Below are 24,724 nucleotides of genomic sequence, written 5' to 3'. Positions count from 1 at the left end.
CCCACACAGGGAGCATGGCAGCCTTTCCCTGGAGAGGCTCCATGCGAGGGGGGTTCTCCTGCCACCTGAAGTAGCACAACTTCAGAAATGCACCCATACTGGGTTTTGAGCCCAGACACACCACACAGGGTTCTCCCTTTGACTCTCTGGGGTGCACTGTGTTGTCTCTGTTCAGAGGCTGAGGTATTTAAGATGATACAGCTTCAAGAAATAAAAAGAAGTACTGAACTATTGAAAAGCTGGTAGTTTACCGTGTGGCTTCTGTAGGTGGAAATGTTTTGCAAACCATCTGACTACAGCTCTACCACTGCAAAATGGAGCTCAGCCATCAGCAACCTTAAGCACTGAGACACAAAAAACAAATAACTGAACACAGATCTCTACAAAGTCTGACTACACTAGGAGACTAAATTAATACACCTCTTCCCTTTATGAAGTCCTGGAAACTCAGTGTCTTGCTGTTTCCTTCGAGTTAATACACTTGTTTTAAAAACACTGGCTGTATTTATCTGGAACAAACAGTTTCTAAAAAAAGGTAGGGTTTTTTTTCTCATGTGGCCTTAAAAGAATGGTGTTGATGCTGCAGAGCTCTTCCCTTGCTCCAAGTGAACACCAGGGACACATTTGAAGCAATTGTCCATCAAGTTTGCCGTATCTCTAGGTCTCTTGAGGGAAATAGCTTGTACTGCTTAAATGGGAGTGCTATCAGTAAGCCAGAACCTCGCAGCAGATACACTGAGCATTCCTATTATTTGAGGTTATGAAAATTCAGATTGGGATGCTGAAAATAAAGTCCCTTACTCTGGAATGGCCTGTCAAATACAGCCCTCAGCTCCTCACTTAAAGAAGGTCACAATGAAGGAGGCCAGTGGGAATATAACAAGAGGAAATGGCCTCAAGTTTCCCCCCAGGAGAGGTTTAGATAGGATGTTAGGGAAAATTTCTTCACTGAAAGGGTTGTTCAAGCAGTGGAACAGGTTCCCAGGGAAGTGATGGAGCCACCATCCCTAAGGACATGTATATGTAGCACTTAGGGGTTTGTTTTAGTGGTGGGCTTTGCAGGGCTGGGTTAATGGCTGGACTTGATGATCTTAAGGTCTTTTCCAATCTAGATGATTCTGTGATTAACTTGGCAGCAGGATTTCATCTGGGAGCTAATGCACCACTTTCTTAAGAAATTGAAGATCCCCACTCTCCTTCAAGCAGCATTACTTTTCATTTCTCCAAAATTAAATTAGGTGAACACTACACAGTTTTCAGCTTAGTTCAGGAAGACATCTGGGTTTTCTGGTATGTCAGGCAGGATATGGATATAAAGTCCTGTCATGAATTCCTTCTCTCCATCTGATGGGAGCCCTGTAGCAATAAATACTGTCTGAAAGCTTGGTGATACAACAGACATGAGCTGTAGCAGATATCTAAACTGCAGATAATATGCTTGAAGGTGGGGAATGGGTTATTTCTCAGAAATCATCCATTGAATAAATAAGTTGATGAGGTTGTGTTGTTTTAAGAATCCACAGACACTCCCAATGTGGAATTGCTCCGCTGGAGCCAAGAGCTGATCTGTACCCTGGCAGGGTGATGCTGATGTCCTGATTTACAGCTGACAACAGCTGTTAGCAAGATGCTGCTCTGGCTGGCCTGGAGAGCATTGCTTCCCGTGTGTCTTCAGCAGCTTGTCCAGGCAGCCTCTGGGATGTGTCCTGGAGACTTCCAAAGGCTGCTTCCAAAGGCTCCATGGCTGGAGGGGTGTGCTGGCAGCTCTGATGAAGAGCAGTGGTGGCCACTGTGAGATGTTGCTGCTTTCCTGGTGAGCTGCCTCCACCAGCTGCTTGTACAGAGCTCTGCTCCTGGCCAGGGCTTCCCTCAGGATCCTTCTCAGCTTCCCAGTGTTTCCCTTCCAGACATCTGTTTTTCTTAATGGTCTGGGAACTGTACACAGCTTGTCAAGCTCCCCCAAATTAATTGGTGCCTCTCTGTGTGTACTTCCAGGCCTTCTTCTGGGGAGCTCTTGCTGCTCTAGGAGAGGAAAGGGTGAGCTAATGGAGGAGCAACCAGCAAAACCTCCCAGGCTGCCCACAGGACAGGAGACAGGAAATAGGGCAGTCTGTAGTGCAAGTGCTCTGCTCTCACGTGAGCAAGGAGTTTTAGACTAAGACACACAGTGGAGAGATGGCCAGGAAGGCTGGACTTGCATGTGTATTACTTCAGTGGGGAAAGAAAGGCATAAACCATGTTTATCCTGTTGAGCCTTGAAATAAATCATTGTTTTATGCCATCTCAGCCATGGTGCTCCTTTAAGTGACTCGCTGTAGCTTCAGACGCCATGGGAGGCTACACCCTGCTCTCACCTGCAGACCCTTGGGAGACCCTTGGGCAGCTGCTCTGTGAGAAATGGGCTGAGCCAATGGAACAGCCCCTGCAGCAGAAAAGGTCTCGACCCAATGGATCTTCTCTCTTGGCTGCCTCACAGGGGTTCGGGGAAAAAGCCCTGCTTTTAGCAGAGCCTGAAAAAAAAGATGAATTTCAACACGAGGAGGCTCAGACTCAAGATGCTTCAGGTGGGATGAGGAAGGGATCGCTCTTGGCCTAATGAGTGCTTAAAGAAGATGAACTTCAAGCAAGTGCACATACAAAAGGCATAAATTATCTAACCTGAAGCTATTGAGAAGGTTAAATTAGAAACTGAAGTCACTGAACTGTCAAAGAAGGTGCACAGAGAATGCAAGATGCAGGGACAGTTCAAAATATTTCTGATAAATGCTGTAAGTAGACTGTGGTACCTCCCCATTTAAACTCAGAGACAGCCTAGTTAGAGCAGCACAGGGATTCAAACTCCTCTCAATTTATCAGGCTGGGAACAGAAAATCAGAAGGGTAAATGAGCCTGCCCAGAGCTTCCAACTACAGAGGCTTCCAGACTCATCAGTTAGGACTGTGCTATCTTTGTAACACATTGCTATGAAATTAGGTCTACACTGGATACAGACGGGACAGAGAAGGAGGTTCATATTTATCTAAGCCAGGAATTTAGTCTAAAAAGGTACACAGATATGGAGTGGAGGAAAGTGATAGCAAGCACTCTGCTGGCAGCCAGCTTGAGGTGTGAATGCTGAGCTATAGCCACTGAGATGTTTTGTTAGCTGGACCCTGGAGGGCTCAGTGGCCCCAGTGGCACTGAGGACCTGGGTCTGCAAAGATGCTTTCCCACCCTTTGGCTTCATCCAGAGTCTCCAGCCTGCAAGACTCCTGAAAACTGGGCCAAACACTGGGGAAATGTACCCAGGCAGCTGTAATTTGCTGTTATGTTTAAAAATGCCTGAGTTTTCAGCCCAGTCTGGATTGGCCATAATGGTGCATTGGAAATTTAGTCTTTTCCACAGGTAAACAACTCATCTATATACCCTAAGGAAAATGCACACAAGCAACTCCCGAGCTGCAGCTTGGCCTTTGACATAGATTATTTTTGGTGATGTGAAGAAGATAATGATCTCTGAGTAAAACTGCTCATAAAAATTCTCCCATAATGCTTTAACGGAGAAACCCAGTGTTCGTAAGAGCTTTGAAACACTCTACCCCTACTTCAGTGCTCCATTTCTTTTACCTGCTGGCTGATTGAACCCCGTTTACATGTTCTTTCTCTCTGGCAAGAAGAGAAATTAAAGTTCCTTCACCCTCAGGCACAGTTTCCCCAGGTTCAAGCTGGGCCACCGGAACCAGGTGTCCAGGAAGTGTGGGCTCAGTGCCTGCACGACACTTGCTCACTGAGTGAATCAGCACTGGGAAGCTCTGGCCAGCAAGGCCCTGAATTCACAGATGCTGAGAAGGAAAATTAAATTCAGCTTTTGATCTCTGGAATCACTGGAACGATCCAGTGATTTTTCAGTCCCTTAGTTGACTATGTACAGGACAATGTACAACATGAGAATGAAGTCCTGATGTGAGTGGAAAAGGCAACTTTGCATTGAGCTGGGAGATGAAAGACACAGTGCTAGGATTGTTTCTCTTTTGTAGGAGTAACCAGTGTGTTCAGGAATCCATCCCTTTCCTTCCACTCCGTCCTCTTCACAGGCCCCTGCTGTCTGGAGGACCATGTGTGTTTGCACAGAGAGCCCCTCTGCCTCTAACTGGGAATGAACGCCTTCAAACTGGGAATGCAAACCCTGGGCTCTCACACAGGGACAGTGTCAATAACTCCATGCACCTTGTAAAGACTAAATGGGAAACCAGATTAGACTGTGCACATTTCACAAGTTAAACATGCCCTCACTGCAAGGCCCAAGGGGTGAAATTCCTGGGAAGCCTGGCACACCAGCTCAAGTGTGTGTCTATGAAAACAGGACATGTTTCATCTGAACTTACATCAGGAGGAACATGGCACTTTCAGCAGAAAGGGATTTCAAGATGATTGGCTTGAGTAAGCCATGACTGCTGTTGTAGTATGACGTTTTAAAGGATAAAGAAACTCATTCTAAAAGCAGGAAGAAAGAATAAAAATAAAATTGGTTTTGTGTTTTACACAGGCAATAAAATTACCATTCCCAGACTCTTGCAGATGTGATGCCAATTTATTTTGACCTGAACTTCCCACAGGCAGAAGTTTGCTGGGCTTGAACAATGCACTGCAGCAGGGAGGAATCATAAACACTTTTTGGGCCTGATGCTGAACAGCCACTGGTTTCTCCCAGCAGCCCACACGTGGAAGAACTGCAGAAGCAGCATGGTGCTGCCCCTCTGGTGGCCCTATCAGTACCACTAACCTGAATACAACTGAAGATTGCTTCTTATCTTTCTACCACTCAGTCCAGTCTATTTTTGAATCATTCATGGGAAAAAGATTTTCTACTACATTTGGTTTCCACTATGCTACTCCAAACCATGCCAGACCTCACTGTTAGAAATCTTTCCTGCTATTTGGTGAGATATAAATCTTTCCTTTAATTGGATCCCATTATTCCAAGGCATACTGCTTTTTCTCATGCACTAACAAATTCTGTTTCCTCTGTGCTAACAGTTTTACAGTATTGTCCTCACTCTCCCTGCAAAACCCCACTAACTTTTTAAACTCCAAACTTCTGAGGCAGAATTCCCTCTCCTTAGCATTTTTGTGCCTTTCTGTGCACAAGAAGTCACTGGTTTGGAACTTTTAGATATCCAGGCTTTCCAAACCACACATGTTAATTCTCTGTGCATTTGAGAAGCCTGGGATGAACAGGAGCTTTGTTGAAGCTAACAGTGGTAAACCTTTGCAGATTAGCCACCAGTCATCCACACTGACCAAAACCCTGCATGCATCTCGTTTGAAAGGGTAAACAGGTGTATTTGCATATGCAAAAATAACAGCTCACAAGTTTTCTACCTGTTCTATAGGTGTGGGAACTTAAGGCAAACTACTACATGTAGGGTTTGAGCTCTTTTAAAATCTGGTGATGAATAATGAAGAAAAAGCCATGCATGTAAATATGCTCTAAATCTGGCAAGGGAGGTGTGGGTCTTTTTTTGCAGAAGACTTCCAGAAACACCTTCAGCAAGTGATGTGCTTCAATCTGACAAGAATTTGGTGCAGCCTCTTTTCCTGTCTTTCTGAAAAGTGGCACTAATGGGGCAGATAAGGCTTATCCTTACAGTACATTACCAGGATCCAGATACTGCTGGTAAGATATAAAGATACAAGTCAGATTTGATGTAAAGGCATTTCTGGCATGAGACTGCATAGCTGGATACATTGTGACCTGCACGAAGTGTGACTTAAAACCATGCCTAGGTGAGACTGTAGGAATGAAGTGCCCCGTGCCTCTGTCACAACGAGGTGTGAAGCAACTCTGCAGTGAGTGTGTAATAACAACTTCTCCTTACATAACAGCTCTGCTGTCTCTAGACCACATTCGGGGCCTGCTGCCTTGTCTGCAAAGCACCAAACAAGGTCCTCCAAAGAGGCTTCCTTGCTGCTGGGTTCAGCTGCCAGCTCAAATCCCAAATTCAGGCTGTAGAGCTGTTGTTTTAAGAAAAGGAGCCTCCACCTCTCTAAAACACCTCAGTTAACAGTGGAAACAGAATGGAAAACCAACCCCAGTTTGTGTGGGCTGGTTCATTTCCATGATAAAAGCCAGCAAGTTTCCAAGCAGCATCTATTTATTGATAAAGCAGTGCTGATGTTTTTCCCTGTTGTTCAGATAAGCAGCTCCTGGGAATGTATGGGAAGGTATGCATGATATGCTGTCCAACTGCAAAGCATCCTGCCAATTAGGCTGTGGAGCACAGGACAGAAGGCGTTTCCCAAATGCTGTCACCATGGCTTGGGAAACTCAGACAACCAAACTGGGGAGTGGGGAGAGGTTCAGAAGAATTCTCCCTCTCTGGTGACACAGGAAAAGCCTTAATTCCATTTATTCTGGGGAGTCTGCTAGGGGGAAGAAAGGGCTGTAGCACAGCCCATGGGGTTTGGTTTTGTTGTTTCCTGTCCTTCAGGAGGGAGGCCTACAGTCACAGGGATGTGTAAGTCTGGCAAACCAGATCCTGTCCAGAACTCTTTCCTGCAGACATGCTCTTTACTGTCAAGCAGTCCCAAATCTGCCCAGACCTGAGAGGTAGAATGGGGTCATATAATACCCAGTTTACTTAAATACTCTTCCCTTTATTTTCACAGACACACTGTGTGAATGTGTCATTTTGATGGATTTGGGAGGAAACACCAAAAACAAGTGTATTTGAGGTTGAACCATTCTGTTAAGCAAAAAGAAAAAAAAAAGAAGAGGGGAAAAAGAACACTTTAACTTTTAGAATGGAAGCCAATCATCAGAGCTTCCTGAGAAAGGGATATTGCATCCTGGCAGAGCTACCCATGCCGTAATGCCTGTTTGCAATCTCGGCTCCACAGCTGCCAGGGTGGGCAGAGACCTCTCTCAGCCCAGCTCCCCTCCTGTCCTGCTGCTCTGAGGACCAGGATGGCCCTCACAGATTTCAGCCCCCTCATCTGCACAGTACCCATTCCTGCATCCCCTCCGGTTCAGTCCCCTTGGGTGACATCTCCTCAGTGCAGTTTTCCTAAGGACAGGGTGAGTGCTGCCCAGAAGGGTGAAGTGAGCCAGAGAACTGCCCCCAGCCCTGGAAAAGCTTTCCCTCTGCTGAGTCCGGGCACCAACAGGAAAAATGGAGATCTAGCAGGAGTAGTGCAGAAAAGAGACATGGCAATGGAGATGTCACAGAATTAAATGACATTTGTTGGCAGGCACAAAGAAGGGGGAGCCTTCCCAAAATACACCTGGCTGCTGCACCTCTGCACCCCTGCAGCTTAGGGAACCCATGACACTGTAGGGAGACACTCAAGTGAAATTCACTCTTGGATTGTTTCCCCTAGCTGTGCAAGTAAAGTTCAAGTGTCTCTATGCTCCCAAGCCCCTACAGAGAGGCTGGAAAGAGGAATTCCATGACTGCTGTGGAATATGGGCTGCAGAAAGCCACAAGCACTTTCAGTGGATGCCTTAACTCACAACATCTGCAGCAAGGTTTGGGAACCCACAAGCCATGGGAATTAGCTTGGGCCAAATCTGAAGATGTAAACTAACAAACCAACACAAAAATTTCTAATGCTTTCTGTACATAAGTGCAAAGAATGTTTCATGGCTGCTTTTCTTTACAAGTGGCTTAGCTTTCCCCAGTGCAGTTTTACACATTTTTGATATGAACTCATATTAACAATCTGTGGTATAAACTTCATGATTTCTTTTCATCTGCCAAAACACTGGAAAGAAAATTGATTGTCAAATCTATTTTGCATCAAGAAGACGGGCCAAAAAAGAACCCCAAACAACGAAACAAAACACTGAAGATCACAAAAATTACGTGAACTGCAAGGGCAGGGTTTTGCTGCCTTTTTCTCCCTCTTTAGGATCTTAAGTAGTTTCAGTTGCTGCTTTCAATGTGGCACATTCCTGACAGCAGGATGGCTAAGACCATAGGTACTAGTCCCTAAGTAGCAGCAACTGAAACTAACCACTTTAAGAAAGAGATCCCAACTATCTTGCTTCTGTGAGTTGTTCAAAACTAGGGTCTTTCTGCCAGCGATGTGATGGAAATCAGCTGGCTAGGTCAGCCCTCTGCCCTTTTCCTCATAATGCTGGTAATCCTCATGTGTCCCATTAGAGCAAAGAGCTTGCCAGTTATGCCAGCAGGAAAGCAGGGAGCAGCTCTGCCTGCCACTGATGAAGCAAACAGGGAAATGACAGGACCCCTCTCGTTCCTGCTGCACAGGATCATTAAACCTGGTTTTAAAGCAAAAAGTCTGTGGTGAGCCTTTGTGTCCTGCCTGTGAAAAGCCCTCAGGAAGAAACAGAGAAGAGAATCAGCTGGTGAGAAATCAAGCTCTTGCTCTTGGCTCTATTTTCATCTAATATCTTCTTAACTTTGGGACATTAAACACCATTTTGGAGGCGTGGGGCAGGACCAAGCACACTACTTATAAAATATCTTGGTCATTGAGATGTTTTAAAAATAAGAATGGATTCAGCAATCTACAGATGATAAAAACAAACCAGGTAGCACAAGGAAAAGATGGGAAATGAGATAAAAGGACAGAAGCAAGAGTGAGGAGCTCTTAGGTCAGGTACTTCAGAGAAGCTTCCTGGCCACCTGACCTTCCACATGTGTCACATGTATCTCCAAAAAGGAAATGGCAGGTGTGTTCCTTTCTACTCAACAGTGACAACAGAAAATACTCGAGGGGCACAATCCTTTGTGTGTGGAGACGAGAGGGGGTGAGGGAGAGTGTCCTCAACATGCCAAAATACCTGTTTCAGCCCTAAATTATAACAAATTAGGAGCTCAATTCCCTGTCCCCGCTGAAACACTACAGGATAGTGAAAAAGAATAAAACAAGTGTTAACAGTGAGTGGTGACCTAGGCTCTGTCAAACCTGAAAAGGCTTGTAAAGCCCAACATTTGTCATGTCACGTAAATAGCCTGTGCCGAGCTGGTTCCACCACTGCTTGATCCTTCTCCACCCCAAAATCTATTTAGATAATTCGGCTGAGGACATTTTTTGTAACAAACACACCTGAACAGGCCAAATCTTTAACCCTTGCCTGTGGGGCAGGTCAGCACAGATAACGAGGATGGTGATGCTAGCACCTGGGTGTTATCACAATTGCCCAGCTGAGTTATGCACTGGAATTCTTCAAAGAAAAACTGAAGTGGTGCTTGAAGCACACTGTTCCCTGGCTCTGCTGAGTGTCCTGCTACTGGGGCTGCATCCACACAGAAAAAGGCTTATCTGGGAAGATAATATAAAGTGTTTAGTAAGGTCTCTGTTTAGCAGAGAGAAATACCAAATGTCCTCTTTCATAATTTGAGGTTTTGCCAATGTTGTAATCACCTTTCTATTTCCTGTGCCCCTCCTAAAAATAAATATTCCTTTTCCCTTGCCACTTTAAAAAACTGAAAAGCTCACAAATCCAGCCTGACATGACCAAAGCAAACACCACCATTCCCATTTTCAATGAATGGGAGGGGAGGCAGAGGGAGGTGAGCTGCCTTGCCCAAGAGGGGGGAACACAGGAGAAGGCTTGAACATAAACCCCAGGGAAGCCAGACTCCTGTGCCCACCCTGAGACATGAGATCCAACTCTCCTGGAGCACAGGGTACACAGAGAAAAAGGAGACAGAAAACCCTCTGGAGGTGTGCTACTCATCTACCTCACTCAAGCTCAGGCTCCCGGGTCCCCTTCCCTGACCCAAAATGTTCCACTGATAAGGAAAATGAGACCTCCCAATCCACATGGGAGAGGAGCCACACACAGCTGAGGGTGTGAATCCCAAGTGCTGCTGCACGCATTGGGAAGGAACCAACCCCAAGAGCTTGGAAGGTTTGTTCTCTTATGTCCCCGTTCTTAATGATTCCTTAAAACCTCCTTTCAAAATGATACCTTTTAAAATCTAACACTCTATTCACACCTCGGAGACCAGTAAGTAAATGGCAACTCTTTCTCGTTCCCCTTTCACAGAGGTAATTTCTTCCCAAACCATCCCCCTGCTTTCCAAATCTGGACTAAAACCTGCAGAAGAGTCTGAGGTGCACGATAGGAGTCGGGATGGGAAGAAAAAGACCTTTATCTGAACCCCAGCAAAAAGATATTTTGAAGCTGCCTTCAGGGAGAAATTGCTCTGCAAGGTGGAGCTAAAGCAGATCGCGGAGCCAGTCACAAGCTAGTGGAAATAAAAAAAGTTTTCTTTACCTCCATGTCCTGCAAGAAGAGAGGTGTCCTCGGGGCAATCTTTCTTCCCCACCCCTTTCCCTGTTATCTGTGGGAAAAGTTCAGGAGAGGCAGAGCAGAGCGTGGAGGGCTGGGAGATCCCAGCTGCTGCTCAGCCCGAGCTGACAGACGGAGCCCGGCCAGCGGCCCTGCACTGCGAACAAGGAAGAAGGGCGGGTGGGTGAGAGGAAGGGAGGGAGGGAGGGGAGAGGAGGGGGAGGCAAGGCAATCAGGGTTTAAATTTAGACACAAATCTAAACAGATACTGTCCTTCCCGGAGCGCCGGGCTCCTGAGACAACAAGCAACAAGCTCTGCCTCCGCGCCCAAACTGGGGGACACCGCATGTGCATTTCCTCTCTCTCTTTTTTTGTCTCCTCCTTCCTATTTTCTATCACCTTATCTTTATTCCCCTCCCACCCCTCCGTTTAGTCTCTATTTCTCTCCAATGCTTGCAGTTCCTGCCCTGCTATCTCTGCTTTGATCTCTCTGCTGTCCACACTTCCCTCTCCCAGGCTGCAGGGTCTCTTGCCTGTTTGTGAGGAGAGAATCCCTTTCCTTCTAAATGCAGCTTTCCTTTCTCTTCCTTCTTTTCGGTAATTTCACTCGGCAATGAACTGTCTTTAGTAAGGCAGAATAGGAAGAGAGCGAGGGTGATTATTGGGCTTGGGCAGAATTTAAGGCGTTGTCCCGGTGCGTGGCTGGGACTCCCAGGAAGGACAAATATCTGCTGGGTGATCCCGCAGGGAGAGGACAGGGCTTAATTGTGGGCACTAGCAGAGGGTCCCCATGCAAGGTTGTCACTGTCCAGCTGTAAAGCAGGACCAGCTCTTTCCACCTTGAATTTGTGTCTCACACCACCAGGTTGGAGGGTGTGGGTTGTTCTCCTCTCCTTTCACGGGGATGGACAGACTCGTGCACTGGAAGTGAGAAGCTTCCGTGGTGGTAGAGAAATTCGGATGGGGAAAAACAAGGCTCCGGAATGTTTTTGCTGCAGTTTCCCTTTCCACGCTGATCACAGTGTCGTAAACCGGACATCTCTTTTAGCAACTGTTTGCATATGCTCCTTCTCAAAGAATTTCAGTCCCCACCTCTCGAGAGCAGGGTGGTGCAGAGGAATTTGGAAACACTCCCTTTGTCTTCTGCTGGCTTCCTCGCTCTGCGTGCAGCTGCAAAGTGACACAATGTCATATCCGTGTCATTTTGGCACGGTACCTTGGAGGCAGAAGAGAGTTAAAGCATGTTTTCTAGAAGGGATGCGTACTTCTCCCTTGCAGTGTTTCACAAGTCCCTGCTGGCTGTGGCTGAAAATGCTCCAGCATGGATTTAAATGTGAGCATCGTGATACCCCAGCTCCCTGTTACTGATAGTGGTTCTTCCAGTGCAGTTAACTGTTGCTGTCCTGCATGCTGCAGGACTCCTGTGGAATTTGCAGATTTAAATTGAGATCCAATTATCTCCCAGATTCAATATACAATAGTCACTCTGTCCTTAACCAAAAGAATGATAGGCTGAGTTGCTGCAATCTGGAGATTGGGTAAGAGGACTAATTAATCTTCTGTTGTTGAAACACTGGATTAGATGGATTAGATGAAACCCCTCTGCTGTAAGCAACCAGAAGATGCTGCAACTGTAGATACAAGAAAATAAAATCTCAAATAAATATGAAAATGGAGCTACCACTTGTTTGGAAATCCTATTCATTTCTTCAAGTCCTGACAATGGTACATTAGGACAGGGAATAGAAACTGAACTGAGAAACAGGGTTCAGGCAGGGAAGGCAGGATTCTTCTACTGCCCGTGCTTTGCCTGCTCTGGGGACAGCAGGAGATTTCAAGCTGAGGGATTTCACTGAACATGGGTCACAAGTGTTGTTTTCTAGATACCTGCCATGTAACACACCGTCAAAGTCACACCTCCCATAACTGTTTCCTGCTGCTCAGGGGCTGTTTCAGTGTTTTATTTTGGCTTTCAGGGGCTCTGCTGTGCAGAGGAAACCATTTGCTTAGGTGTACAGAAAAGGAAACTGCTAGGGAGAGGCAGTATCGCTTCACCCATATTAGTAAAGCAAAAGCTGTTGCAGCTGCCCCACCACAATTCTTCACTCCATTTATTTCTGCCTCCAAGTATCTTGCCACAAAGCAAACCTTTTCTGCCTGCTGGATTCCCAAATGCCATTGCTCTGGGCATGGTATGCAGTACTTGGAGCATCTTTATAATTTTGTCTGTACTTTTGACACTTTTCCATTCTAAATCTTCCTTCCTGAAGGAGCAAGGGGTGAATGCACAGAAATATGGTGTCTGTTTTTCTCCAGACAAGAAGACATGAGGTGTGGATTTGTTTTCCTCTCTCTTGTTTCTGGACTGAAAACCACTAGAAAATCTGAACAAACAACCCACGTGCTTTAGCTGCAAGACCTCTGAAACAAACCTTATTAAGGGAGGTTCTACAGAGAAACTGGGTGTTGCACATGATGTGCATTTCCAAGTACTTGGAGGTATCTTTGAGTATGACTCTTTGCATCCTTTTGTTTATCCCTGCTTACAAACCTGGGATGTAGCAGTGTCTATGAGACTAACTTGTTCTTATATCCAAAAAAATGTTCCACATCTGTTCCGCTCTGCAGGAAAAAGAAATATATAGTCATCACCAGTGCCATTAAAACAGGCTCTGGAGGGAAATTTCATTTGACTGAGAAAATGCTGCAGTTGTGGCCCCCTGGATTTTGCAGCTTCCTGTCTGATTCTTTTCAAGACATATGAGGCCAACACAGCAAGTTTGCTTCTGAAGAAATGACTGGCACTCCTGCTACAGGCAGCACGTGGGGGAGAGGTGCAAGGACCTCCTTCATCCTGGCATTCCTTCAAAACAGGTGGTGTGAGGGGTTCTGCCATGCTTGGAAACACCATGGGCAACATTTGCTGGCTTCTTATTATGAAGGATGGAGAATGGAGCCTCTGCAGGGTGCTCAGAGAGAGCAACAAAAAGGACATGTAGAGCCATGGCTATGCTTTATTCAAAAACCAGTTAGTTTAAAGTGCATTGGAGGGCATCTAAAATTTTGTCTCTGGCATTTGTGTCTGTGCAGTTATCTCATTTGGGTGTGTCTGCCTAGCTGCCAAATCTGGGAAGGTATGTTTGTCAGGGTGGTGGGAGAGCGAAGGGTGGAGGGAGCTGTGGGTTCCTGCCGGACAAATTGCAGTTCTGTGTTTGTTGATACATTCGTTGAGGGTTTTAGTACAGCTCACCTGTCAGTGCCAGTATCTGAGGTCGTTCTGTCCACCTCTCTGCCTGGCTTTGGCTGCTGTTACCCACATCCTTTCCTGGAATTCACACCACTCAACCAGCAGCTGTTACTATACTGAGCTTTTGACCTCCTGAAAATGGGGTTTCTACCCTTTCTGTTCCCACTCAAGCAACTCGATTCTCAACTAAAAAGGAGGGCATAAGGTAACCACCAAAGAAACAACATTTGCATTTCAAAGATCAATCAACTCGAAAAGCCAACATCCTATTTTGGGTTGCCTTTACACATCAGGTCTATCACTTGGCAGCCCGACAGGAAGCGAACGTGAGCAGCGTTTTTTCTATGGGAAACTCGCTGTTTGAACCCGCCCTTTGCTGAGTGTGCCCCGAGCTGCCTGCCTGTGGCCCTCAGCGCTAAAGCAACGCCGAGGACGCTGAGCCTCGCCCTCTTCTTCGGGGACTTATCAGCAGGAAATGAACTCAGCTGGAACGCTCAGTACCATTGACATTTTTGTGCTCGGGTCCTGCAGCTGCAGCAAAGCCCTTCTGAGAGCACAGACACACAAACACACACGTGCCAACGGACACACAGACACACGGACACACACACACGTGTGCCAGGCTCTCTGCACCCCTGGGAACTGATGTCAGCGGGAAAGTCCCGTTACCAAAGGGAGTTAAATCAAAGGATGTGGTTATAAAGTGGCTCTCACTAAGCTGAATTGGAATGTGAGTTTGTGTCTTTTTCGTGCTGGCCACCTAAAAAAGTAGGTGGTGGAGACTGACTGAAAAACTGAAAAATTTGACATGTTCCTGACTGTCAGCTGGTGCCCAAGTGCTAACATCGTGGTTCAGATTAACCAGGCTTCTTAATTAGGGTCTCCTAATTGCCAGGATCTGGGCAAAAGCCTGTCCCTAAGCAGAGTAAAGTTAAAAAATGCTGTATGTTACAAGGAGCATTTCACCTTGCAATAATGAGATCACAGCGAGGTGGATCACCCTGGGCCCACCAGGGGCTGGTGGGTGGTGTTCAGATAACTGGTGTCATCTCTTGCAGCACCTGAATGTTTTTGGAGAGCTCTTCTTTCTCCTAATCTGCTTGACTTCAGAGAACAAACTGAGCTGGGGTGTTAAGAGGCATGGCTGCATCCCATTGTACTCATATAGTGGTGGGACAAATATTATCAGCATGAGCCACTGACAGCTTGCTTCCAGACTGAGCAATTCCTCTATGGTTACTAGTTTTAGTACACCAGGCTCAATATAAACCAACAAAACCAGCCAGAACATGGCTGCTGACACAATTCTGGGTATATGTGCTGGTTTTGATGACACTCTTCTCAGGCCAGCCCTACTGCCCATCTCTCAGTGTCCCAGAAAGCAGCACCACAAGCAGTGGCCCTCGCCAGCAGCTTCCTCAGCATGCAGCCCAAGCTCTGACTGAACAGGATTTTCTGACTGAATATGGAACAATATTTCTGTCCCTAACAGGTTGTGCACAGAGGAAGCTTGCCTTGCCACTGCCTGTGTGGTGGCTGTCAAAAAAGTGAAAGGACTTTTGGCTGAACACCAGGCCAGTGCTGTAATAACTTTACCTATCTTCTAAAAAATACACCAAGGGAAGAGTCACAAGCTAAATTCCCAACCAAGGTAATTCAGGCAGTTTGAGGGTGAGAACAAATAAATGTCTTATTTGCCTGTGCCGTGTGCCGCTTGTAGCAGCAGCAGGGCTGATACCTCCTCAGGAGAGAATCTAACCAACATTTTTAGAAACAATTTGCATGGTGGGTCTCATGTGGCACCAGGCATTGGCACTTCAAAGCACTGAGCACTTCAGCTTTAGCCAGAGCTGACTCACAGGTCAGTCTCCTCTGTCACAGGCAGCGGCAAGTGACTTTAATCACCCCGGCAAGTGGCTTGGATCACCCTGGCTGGCATTTGGATGGGAGAGCCGGCCTGGCTCGGGAACCAAGCGCTGCACACAGCGAGACTGCACAGCCCCCGGGTGTTATCTGGACACATAAAGGCTTCTGTGCACGGACAGACTGCCTGACCTAGACAGGAAGCCTGGACCAGAGCACAGCTAGGCTGTGTCTGAGGAGGAACCGTGCCCAGCCCATGCAGCAACCAGGCTGGCTGCAGAGAGAGCTGGCTCAGGAAAAGCAGCTCTGAAGAGGGCAGACAAAACATGACACAAGCCAGGATGGAAACCTTGCCCACTTTCTGACTAAAATACATCTCCCCCAGGGACACAGCCTGAAGCCCATCACATATAAAATACACTGAAATTAAGATCATTCCATGAACTCGACCTTGGAGGAAGTATCTCCATTTATGGTGAGATATTACTGTCTATTTACTGGCTTTTAAATGCAGTGAAGCACATGATTTGGAAAGGAGAACTAGTGGTGCCTACCAATACTTTCTTGACCCTGTTATGCAAGGATGCTGAGAGCCCCTAGACAATATTGCAGCACAACAGAGAGAGAATCCTTCTCCTTTCTCTGAGATCTAACTGAGGAAGTGAGAGAGCCTAGTGCCTGCACATCAGGGGTTTAGAGCATCCTTTTCTTTTCCTTTTTTTGTTCCCTATGAAAATTTCAGTTTTTCCTGAGCATCTCTAGGAGAAGGCAGCAGCAGAAGCCTCCATGTGTCCAGAGAGGAGGCAGGGATTTCTAACCATGCTCTGCAGGCAAGGAGGAAAAATTATTTTGTTCTGCTTGTACAGGACAGCAGATAAATAATAGAGAATGGATGGGTGGTGTATTTTTCTTGCTGAGTTCAGCCCAACAGGATGATCCATCTGGGCTGCTATAAGCTGTGGGTGCTGTGGGGCACCTGGGGCAGATGGTGCTCACAGGGCAAGTTAATTTGGCTTTCTCAGTGCTACATTGCTGTTTACATAGGGTGGACATACTTGGATCCAGGTGGAAATATGAAAACCCACCATCTTTTAGGACCACTTGAATCAAGTCTCAGTGTTACCCCAGTTTAAAGCATCTCTTTATACAAATCTTTATAAGGTTACTGAGCACAAAGTGACGGATAAAACAAGCTAAGTGTTTATTTGGGTAAGTAATGCTTGGAAGAGCCTTCAGTGGAAGGTGGAATGGTGTTCAACTGACAAAACCAAGCCTTGCAGAGCAAGGGCTCTGACACGTGCAAGAGGTAAAACCTGAGTTCTGCCCAGTGGCAAATCATTCTGTGGGCTTTGTGGCCCAAAACAGATAGTCCCTGCTGCTCTGATTAAATTATAGGGTTTTCCCAAGGGAAGGCTGGGCTTCAAACACCTGTGGTGGCATAGAACCAGCCTTTGAGGCTGATTTAGCAGTGGGCAGGGATAGTGGGGCTGAAGGATTGTAGAATGACAGAATCATTATGGTTGGGAAAGAACTTCAGGATCCCCGAGTCCACCTGTTAACCCAGCAGCCCGTGCTCACCAGTAAAGCGTGTCCTCATGCGCCATATCCACGCGGGTTTGGGACACTTCCAGGATGTGACAGACTTCCCCAGGCACACAAAGCAGGGGCCGGGCACCGCGCCATGGCCTGTTCCGCGTCACTCTGACCCCGCAGAACGGGGGGTGTCGGAGCGGGGGGACTGGCTCGGCACGGGCGGGAGCCGCCGGGGCATCTCCGTGACATCCGCGGGGACATCTCCGTGACATCCCTGGGACACAGCAGGGACATGTCCGGGACATCTCCGTGACATCCTGGGACACAGCAGGGACATCTCCGGGAGCCGCGTCCCGCCAGCGCCCCCCTCAGGCCAGCGGGAGCGCTGCCATCACCTTCCCTTCTTCCCGCGCTGGTGCTCCAGGGAAACGGGATTGTGAGGGAATTCTGTGGGACGGGGCCAGCGCGGTGAGGTCCGAGCAGGCCAACAGTGGCACCCTGGCCTGGAGCAGGAGTAGCGTAGCAGTGCTCAGCCACACCTCGAACGCTGTGTCCAGTTCTGGGCCTCTCACTTCGGAAAAGGCCTTGAGGGGCTGGAGCGAGTCAGGGGAAGGGTCTGGAGCGCAAGTGTTGTGAGAAGGCGCTGAGGGAGCTGGGGATGTTGAGTCTGGAGAGAGGGAGGCTCAGGGGGGACCTCACTGCTCTACAGACACCCGAAAGGATGGTGCGGCCAGGGGGGGTTCGGTCTCTGCCTCAAGCTGTGCCGGGGAAGTTCAGGCTGCACATTCAGAGGAATTTCTTCACACAAAAGGTGATTAGATATTGGGATGGGCTGCCCGGGGAGGTGTTGGAGTCACCGCTCCGGAGGTGTTCGGGGAAGGGCTGGCTGTGTCGCTCGGTGCCGTGCTCCGGGCCACTCAGCGGGGTTGGGTCCCAGCTCGGACTCGGCGATTTTGGGGTGTTTTCCACCCATTCGGTGACGCACAGCAGGGCTCCCATTGGCTGCCGGGCCGCCGGTGACTCCACCCCCTCCCGGACCGCGCGCTCCCGGTTGTTTACCTCGTCGGCGCGCATTGACCCGCCTCCAGTGGCTCTCATTGGCTGAGGACCGCCGACCTCGTAAGTCTATTGGCTGATAGCGGGGGTGGGGGCTCTTCATTCCCGAAGTTGTCGCTCATTGGCTCGAGGGGGCGGGCAGCGCTGCTGCCATTGGTGAGACAGGGCGAAGTTCCGCCCCTCGCGGCGGGTGGGCGGGCGGTACGGGCGGGCCCGGCACTCGGTGGCCGGCGTCGTGCGGGCTGTGATGTCCCGGTGCGCGGCTGTGCGGGGAGTGCTGTCCGTGTCCTCAGCGATGGCGCGGCTGCTGCTCCTCCTGTGCGCCGCATCGGGGCTGCTGCTGGCGGCCGTGGCGGCCATCCCGCCGCCCGAGGAGGTGGCGCGTATGGCGCGCTACGTCCTGCACAGCTGCGACTGGGGCGCGCTGGCCACGCTGTCGACGCAGGAGGGGCTGCGCGGCCGCCCCTTCGCCAACATCTTCTCCCTCAGCGACGGCCCGCCCGGGCCCTGCGGCGGCAGCGGCGTGCCCTACCTGTACTTGACCGACATGGAGATCTCCGTGCAGGACCTGGAGGTGAGCGGGGCCTGGAGGGGCGGTGACACCGCGGGTGCGGAGTGACCCCACGGAGGACGCTCGGAGAAGCAGCCGGGTCACTCAGGCCGGCGCTCAGCAGCAGGTGGTGATTGCAAGGCAGTGTGACAGCGCTGGTTCACGGAGCCGCGGATTGCTGGGGCTGGGAGGGACCTCTGGAGGTCCTTCAGGGTCACCTCGGGCAGGTGACACGGGAACGTGTCCAGGTAGGACCCTCCAGAGAGGGAGACTCCGCCGCCTCCGTGGGCAGCTGTTCCAGAGCCCTGGCACCCTCTGCGTAAAATTGTTCCTCATCTGTGTTTTAGTTTATGGCTCTTCCAAGGATGTCACCCCGTTTGTCAGCCCTGGGGACAATTATTAGCCCTTGAGCAGTGCTGTCTGTGGCTACAGCCAGGAGGGCTCCTGAGAAGTTCCTGCTGATCGTGGTCTTGAGAAAGAAAGGGCAGCGCCAGGCAGAGCAAGTGTCTGCAGCTTCCAGAAGCACTGAGCAAAGAAATGACGCGCCACAGAATATTTGAACAGAGGAAATTTCACACACAACAAAGTCAAAAGGAGTGAAACTTGTCAGTGTGGGACCTAAGCAAAGAGAATTTTTACAGAGCCTCCTGAAGGAATAGTTATTAAATCTCTGGAGCTTACCGTAAAGGGAAGCACACATGGAAAGGCAGCTTTGGCATGCTGAGACTCTGAGTGTGTAATTGGCCTTGTCCCAGAGCTTTTATGGCCAAGAGTTTGCTAAAAACTTAATGAAATAGCAGTCATGCCTCCTTTATTGGATTTGTTTGTTTGTTTTAGTAACTTACAATATTAATAAACACAAAATAATGGTAATTTTTCAGATTGTTTTATGATTTTTTGTTTGTTCCATGTCAGGTTTTAGTTTGTTACCTTAAAATAGTTGAATTATATGTCTGAGTGCTGTAGAGAGTCTAATTTGTTTTGTGTTATACCTTTCTTTCCATCCCAAATACAGCTGTTCTCTTTCAGAATAACATAAAACCCACCAGTATAAACTAGTAATCAATATTTCCTTCAGGAGGCTCTTCAACAGGTCCTTATTTTGCTGCTTCAGTACAGAAACTCTCGACACGTGATAGTCACAGGCGAGGGAGAAGGTGCCGAGTAATCATGAGTCAGCTTTTTGGGAGTTAAGCAACTTCCTATCTCTCAAGTGGCTGCTTCTGTTTCACGAGGTCTCCTGTGCTCTCCGCAGTTTTCAAGTGACTGTGCAGGGTTTCTCTTGGACATGAGCTCTTCTAATGAAACGTCTCAAAGCAGGGGAACTTCCCTTGCTGGGAGATAATGACCCTTAGTAGATCGCATTCTGCAATCCTGTTTGGCACCAGTGCTTTTCAGGCCATGGTCACCAAATTAGTTTTTAGAAAAACAATCAGATATAGGTTCTTTAATTCTTCAAGTTAGGTGTTTCACTTAAATACTCTGAATTTTCTTTTTAAACCGAACTTCTAAAGTTCACTTTAAATTCCAAAAGAGCTGTTTGGGAGAGCCCGGAGGCTGTTAGGAAGAGATGTTTGTTTTTGTTCTAAGTAATTTTAGCAACAGTTGAGAAGCCCACTTGGTTGCCTTCTCAGTAACACTTTACCCTTCCACCTGATGAAATTCACTGTATGTCCTTGTCTTCTGCACTGTCCTTTGTGTCTGTAAATCGTAATATATGATCACTTGCATGTGAAATAGGTAGGCTGAATTCAGAGTTTTAAGGAGTCTTGTTCTGTGATGTTTGCATTTTATGTTAACAAGCTTCAGTACATCTCTGAACTGGGCTTTATTTCAGATTCAGAGCTTGCCCAAGGAGCCTTTCAGATGTAGTTAGGAAAAGGTGGTGACAGCTCTGCTCTTTCTGCCAGTATTATTGAGCTGAATAAAGTACCAAGAGCTGAAAATGTGGTGGGTATGACATTTTTTTCACTCAAGAAAAGTAAGCATAAACCTCTTACCTTGCTTCTTGCATTTCAGGTCAATTCAAATGCCTCCTTGACTGTGTCTTTGGCACAGACTCCATACTGCAGGAAGCACAAATATGATCCCCAGAACCCCCTCTGTGCCCACATCATCTTCGTTGGGAGCATTGTAAAGGTGAGCAGCTGAAAGCTGGCACTGGGCAAGGTTGTGTGCATCAGATACAGATTTGTTTAGTGGAGGGAGAGGAGAAAGGTGAGAAATTCTGTGCAGAAGCATATGCTGGGGTGTTCTGTGCTGTGATACCCAAAGGCCAGCTCGTAGTCTGTGGGAGGAAAAAAAAAGTTAACCCTTGATTATTGCAGGAGCTCTGTTGACATGCCTTTAGCAAGGAATTTGGGGAGAAAATAATGCAGGAAATCTCCCTCATTCCTGTCAATGTATCCTGAAACTATGAAGTCTGAGGCCATTATTTTGGAAAAACCTTCATATTTAATTCACATCTCTGTTGCTTAGTTAAATTCTTTGGTTCAAGCAGTGTGACGTGCCTGCTTCTGAAACTCTGTTGAAGTAAATACAAACCTGAGCTACAAAGTTGGAGGTATTATAGACAAAAAATGTGCATTGTGTGATCTGGTGGCATTGCTGCCAAGGCAGTGTTCTTTTGTGCACCAGTACTTTGGTGTCTTCTAGGAGGAAATGAGAGCTGCATGTGTTATTCATTGAAGATACTAATCCCATTACTGGGGTAATGACTGAGGATGAGAACTAGTCATCACTACTCTCCTACTTGATAGTCTCATTCTTATTTGGTGTTTTCACAGCTCTGATATTTTCACATTGCACTCAGCAGTCTTGTAGTTGCTTTCCTGAGTTTCTCATTAATAATGGAGTTGATTTTATTTAGGTGGTTTTTCTTATTCTATACCCAGAGCTCTAAATGGTTGATTTCACCCTTCAAATATCTGCACATTGTATATTAAGTGCCATCACACTTTTTAGCTTCCCTTCTCTGTAGATTCTGTTATACCATCCAATTTATGTTTGTGTGTTTCTGAGCAGAGTTGTATCTGTTTCTGTCAGTTTGAATGAGCAGGTGCAGAGGAGGTGAAATTACACCTAAGACATCACATTATAATAATTCACCTAGCATCTATACTTTTCTGTTTGTGGTTTGTTTAAAGATTTATTCTTATGTTGATGAAATACTCTCTTGCTCATGCTAACTCTAAAAGCAGCATTTTGATTTAATGTTGAAATCCACTACTTTGTAAGTGTTGCCTGTCTCACACTCTTGCACACCACACTGAGGATGAGCAGCCTCAGCCACAGTAATGAGCCCCTTGGGACAAGATGTGGCTGGACTAAGAAAGCACACTGCAGTCAGCATAGGTTTTTTAGCTAAAACTCATCTTTACATGACTGTCTTATTGTAACATTTTCCTGGTTTTTGTTTAGGTGAATGATTCAGAAGCAGAATTAGCCAAAAAAGCTTTATTCACTCGCCACCCTGAAATGGAAAGTTGGCCCAAGGATCACAATTGGTTTTTTGCCAAATTCAACATCACCAATATTTGGGTCCTGGACTACTTTGGTGGATTGAAAATTGTGACACCAGAAGAGTACTACAGTGTCAAGCCTTAGTAAGTGCTGAAGTTTTTCATGGCTACCTCTCATTATATTTCACACCTGTAAACTTCTTGTTGTTAACAGGGAGGAGTGACTCCTATAGCATTAGCACAGTCACTGTCCTCTGTTTGAATTAATTGCAAGACAGATGATGTTTTGGTCTAATAATTAATAGTAGTAAGACTCTTCAGCATTTCTGAAGCTTTATTAATGGGATTGCAGCAATATTGCTGATACTTCCAAAAGAAAATTGCTGTTGAATCTGTCCTTATGATTTTGAAATATAGAGAAATTGTCTTCTATTGTCTACATAAAACCAAGTCTTCAAAACTTTCAAATATATTTTAGCACAGTCAACATGAATTATGCATTCATTTCACTCTTATTCTTACTCCTTGTAGGTGGAAGAAGATCCTTGGTGATGCTGATATGGAAATGAATGACTTTGGCTGTTTCATGAAAGATTTATTTTTTCTATGTAGTGTAGAGCTGAATTAATATAATAAATCAAACACCTTGCATTGTTAATGAGCATGTGTTACCCTTATGAAGCAGATTTAACTTCTCACTAACTTTAATCATGTCACAATGAAAAACCTTTGTGCATAAGCAATAACTAAATTTTATTCACTGGATGTGAATTTGGAAAGGTGTCTGACAGTGTGCATTCAGAAATGTTGTGTTTACTGGAATCTAAAGGATTAGTCCAGTTCTAAAGTGCCTTAGTTAAATAATGTTTCTGAGCACTTTGCAATATTTTATTTTTAATACCAGTTCAGTTTAGAATTTTATGGTGAAGTTCTACAGGATGGCTCAGCTGATGGAATGGAAAGCATTGTCTGTATTACAGTGGCAAAGGATGTGCTGAGTTTCCAAATCCTGTTAAGAATTTTCTCTGCACGCTGATAAACTCACTTTTTTGAGCCATTTTTCTGTTTTATTGAATGTGCTGTAGAATACAGTTGTGTTCATGCCAGCTGTACTTATACCTCAGGATGAGTTCTTGGTAACTCCTCAGCTGATTATGTGCCCTGACTCTGTAATAGAAGCAGTACCTAAAACATCTGACTCAAGAAGAGTAGTGTCTTGTAAATTCAGTGAGAATGTTGTGAAGGGTAAATGTTTTCTGATTGAGATGCTGAAATACTCAGCTTTGTTAATCTGATCAAATGGCAATTCATCAGCATTGTTCCCCTCAACAGCAGAACTGAGAAGATTTTGGGGTCTGGAAGCTTTAGACAGCAATTTTGGATTAGTAACCAAGAAATGAAAAAGAAGCAATACAGTTTGACACAAATGATTCATGATTAGTAGAGAATGAAAATTAATGAAAGGTGTGCCTAATTAATTCTGTGTTAAAGTAAATTATACCCAACCACAAAAAAACCCCAAACCTTTTTAACATCCTCTCCAATCTGTTGTGCGCTGAGTTCACCAGCACTAAAAAGTATTTATGAACAAACAAGTTGATTTTACAGTGAGCAAATATTACCTAGTTCACCTAAAGAATTTAGACTCCTTAGAGGAGGCTGATATATAGAACAGTGGGATTTGTCATGTAAGATCCCCATATCTTAATGTTGTTGTTATATCACTCCTTTTCTCAGATACTGGGATGATTTGTGAAAGTATTTTTTATGTAACTTATTAAGAGTTCTTTCTTCATAAGGGGAAGGAAGCTACTTGGTACTGTTCTACTATTTTAAAATTAATTTAGGATTAAAAAAACTTAAAATATAGAAACCATTTCTGTTGAATAGGTAACACTGATATTTAATGTGAAGTTGAAAAAAAAATTAATATAAGGTATGACAGTTGTGAAAACTCAACTGAATCTCTGTCATGGACTCAATACTTTCTGTGAGGACGCCTGAATGCATTATGTGTAACCCTGTAATTTCTGATGTGTGAGACTGATGATGCTGGGCTTTTGTTAAAATTAAAATATTTTTTTGACAAGTGGTGTCAAGCATTATTTATTGCATGTCCAAGAATTATTCTCTCCCTCCTGCTCTCTTTCATAATAGCACTCTCTTTTTAGTGTTCTTCTCTTACTGTTTCCCTGAAGTCTTTCATTCTTGCTAGAATTAATGGGAAAATGTCCCTACTTATACTTGCCTTCCCCTCCTTGGGTTAAATCTGTGTCTTTGTACTTCACATGCTTTCCTGCTGTGAAATGAAAAATTGCAAAGACAAATGCCATCATTCCACACATCCCCAACTTCCTACTTCAACCAGCTGCTTCTGCACCCCCAGATTCCATGGCTGGAAAGGCAGGGTGAGAAGTAGGAAAGGTCCTGACATTGCATAAACAATAAAACATTGGTGTGTTGTCAAGGCTGTTTTAAGCACAAATTCAAAACATAGCCCCAAGCAAACTAAGGCAAAAAAAAAAAAAAAAAACCCAACCACAAAACCCAAATCTCCATCCCAGCAAAAACCAGAGCACCACTTTCAAAAGTATTGCTTTCACTTGAGGGTTTGGTGTAGAATAAGGCTGGCTTTGTCTGTGGGTTTTCTTCTTTTACTATCAATTCCCAAGTATTTTCTCTTTGGAAGTGGGAGGGCCTTTTTTGTAACAGTTAGATCTTAAAACAGTTTTGTAATGCTACTGCATCAACTCTAGCTCATCCAAATA

At 46.1% G+C, this 24,724-nt stretch overlaps 2 protein-coding genes across 8 annotated transcripts in view; one reads left to right on the top strand and one right to left on the bottom strand.

The window, feature by feature from the left end:
- The window catches only part of RCSD1 (RCSD domain containing 1), a 37,827-nt gene extending 19,755 nt beyond the window's left edge, over positions 1 to 18,072 (bottom strand). For 3 of the 6 annotated variants that reach the window (XM_077174572.1, XM_077174573.1, XM_077174575.1), the window contains exon 1: positions 17,949 to 18,072. In XM_077174572.1, the coding sequence (XP_077030687.1) occupies positions 17,949 to 17,987 (39 nt within the window). In that variant the 5' untranslated portion in view covers positions 17,988 to 18,072. Of the gene's footprint in view, positions 1 to 10,231; positions 11,878 to 16,934 lie in introns of all 6 variants that reach the window. The other 3 variants (XM_077174574.1, XM_054627983.2, XM_054627980.2) reach the window with 2 other exon arrangements.
- A 120-nt stretch (positions 18,073 to 18,192) lies between these two features.
- On the top strand, positions 18,193 to 24,045 carry CREG1 (cellular repressor of E1A stimulated genes 1). Of its 2 annotated transcripts, XM_054627984.2 has the most exons (4): positions 18,193 to 18,519; positions 20,515 to 20,634; positions 21,916 to 22,100; positions 22,488 to 24,045. In XM_054627984.2, coding segments are annotated over exons 1-4 (633 nt in total). In that variant the 3' UTR covers positions 22,489 to 24,045. The 2 variants fall into 2 exon arrangements, with proteins under 2 accessions (XP_054483959.2, XP_054483960.2); XM_054627985.2 differs by lacking the exon at positions 22,488 to 24,045 and having other exon boundaries at positions 21,916 to 22,101.
- The last annotated feature ends 679 nt before the right edge of the window (positions 24,046 to 24,724 follow it).

The sequence above is a fragment of the Agelaius phoeniceus genome, chromosome 2 (genome assembly GCF_051311805.1).
Source record: "Agelaius phoeniceus isolate bAgePho1 chromosome 2, bAgePho1.hap1, whole genome shotgun sequence".
Taxonomy (NCBI): Eukaryota; Metazoa; Chordata; class Aves; order Passeriformes; family Icteridae; genus Agelaius; species Agelaius phoeniceus.
Note: the sequence above shows the minus strand (reverse complement) of the source record. Positions and strands in the feature narration are given on the sequence as shown.

Bases quoted from the DNA above. Each gene is read 5' to 3' on its own strand.
- CREG1 (XM_054627984.2), top strand. From the start codon at position 18,193: ATGTCCCGGTGCGCGGCTGTGCGGGGAGTGCTGTCCGTGTCCTCAGCG. The intron at 18,520-20,514 runs GTGAGCGGGGCC...CTTGCATTTCAG, and splicing joins TCTCCGTGCAGGACCTGGAG to GTCAATTCAAATGCCTCCTT. The intron at 20,635-21,915 runs GTGAGCAGCTGA...GTTTTTGTTTAG, and splicing joins TCGTTGGGAGCATTGTAAAG to GTGAATGATTCAGAAGCAGA.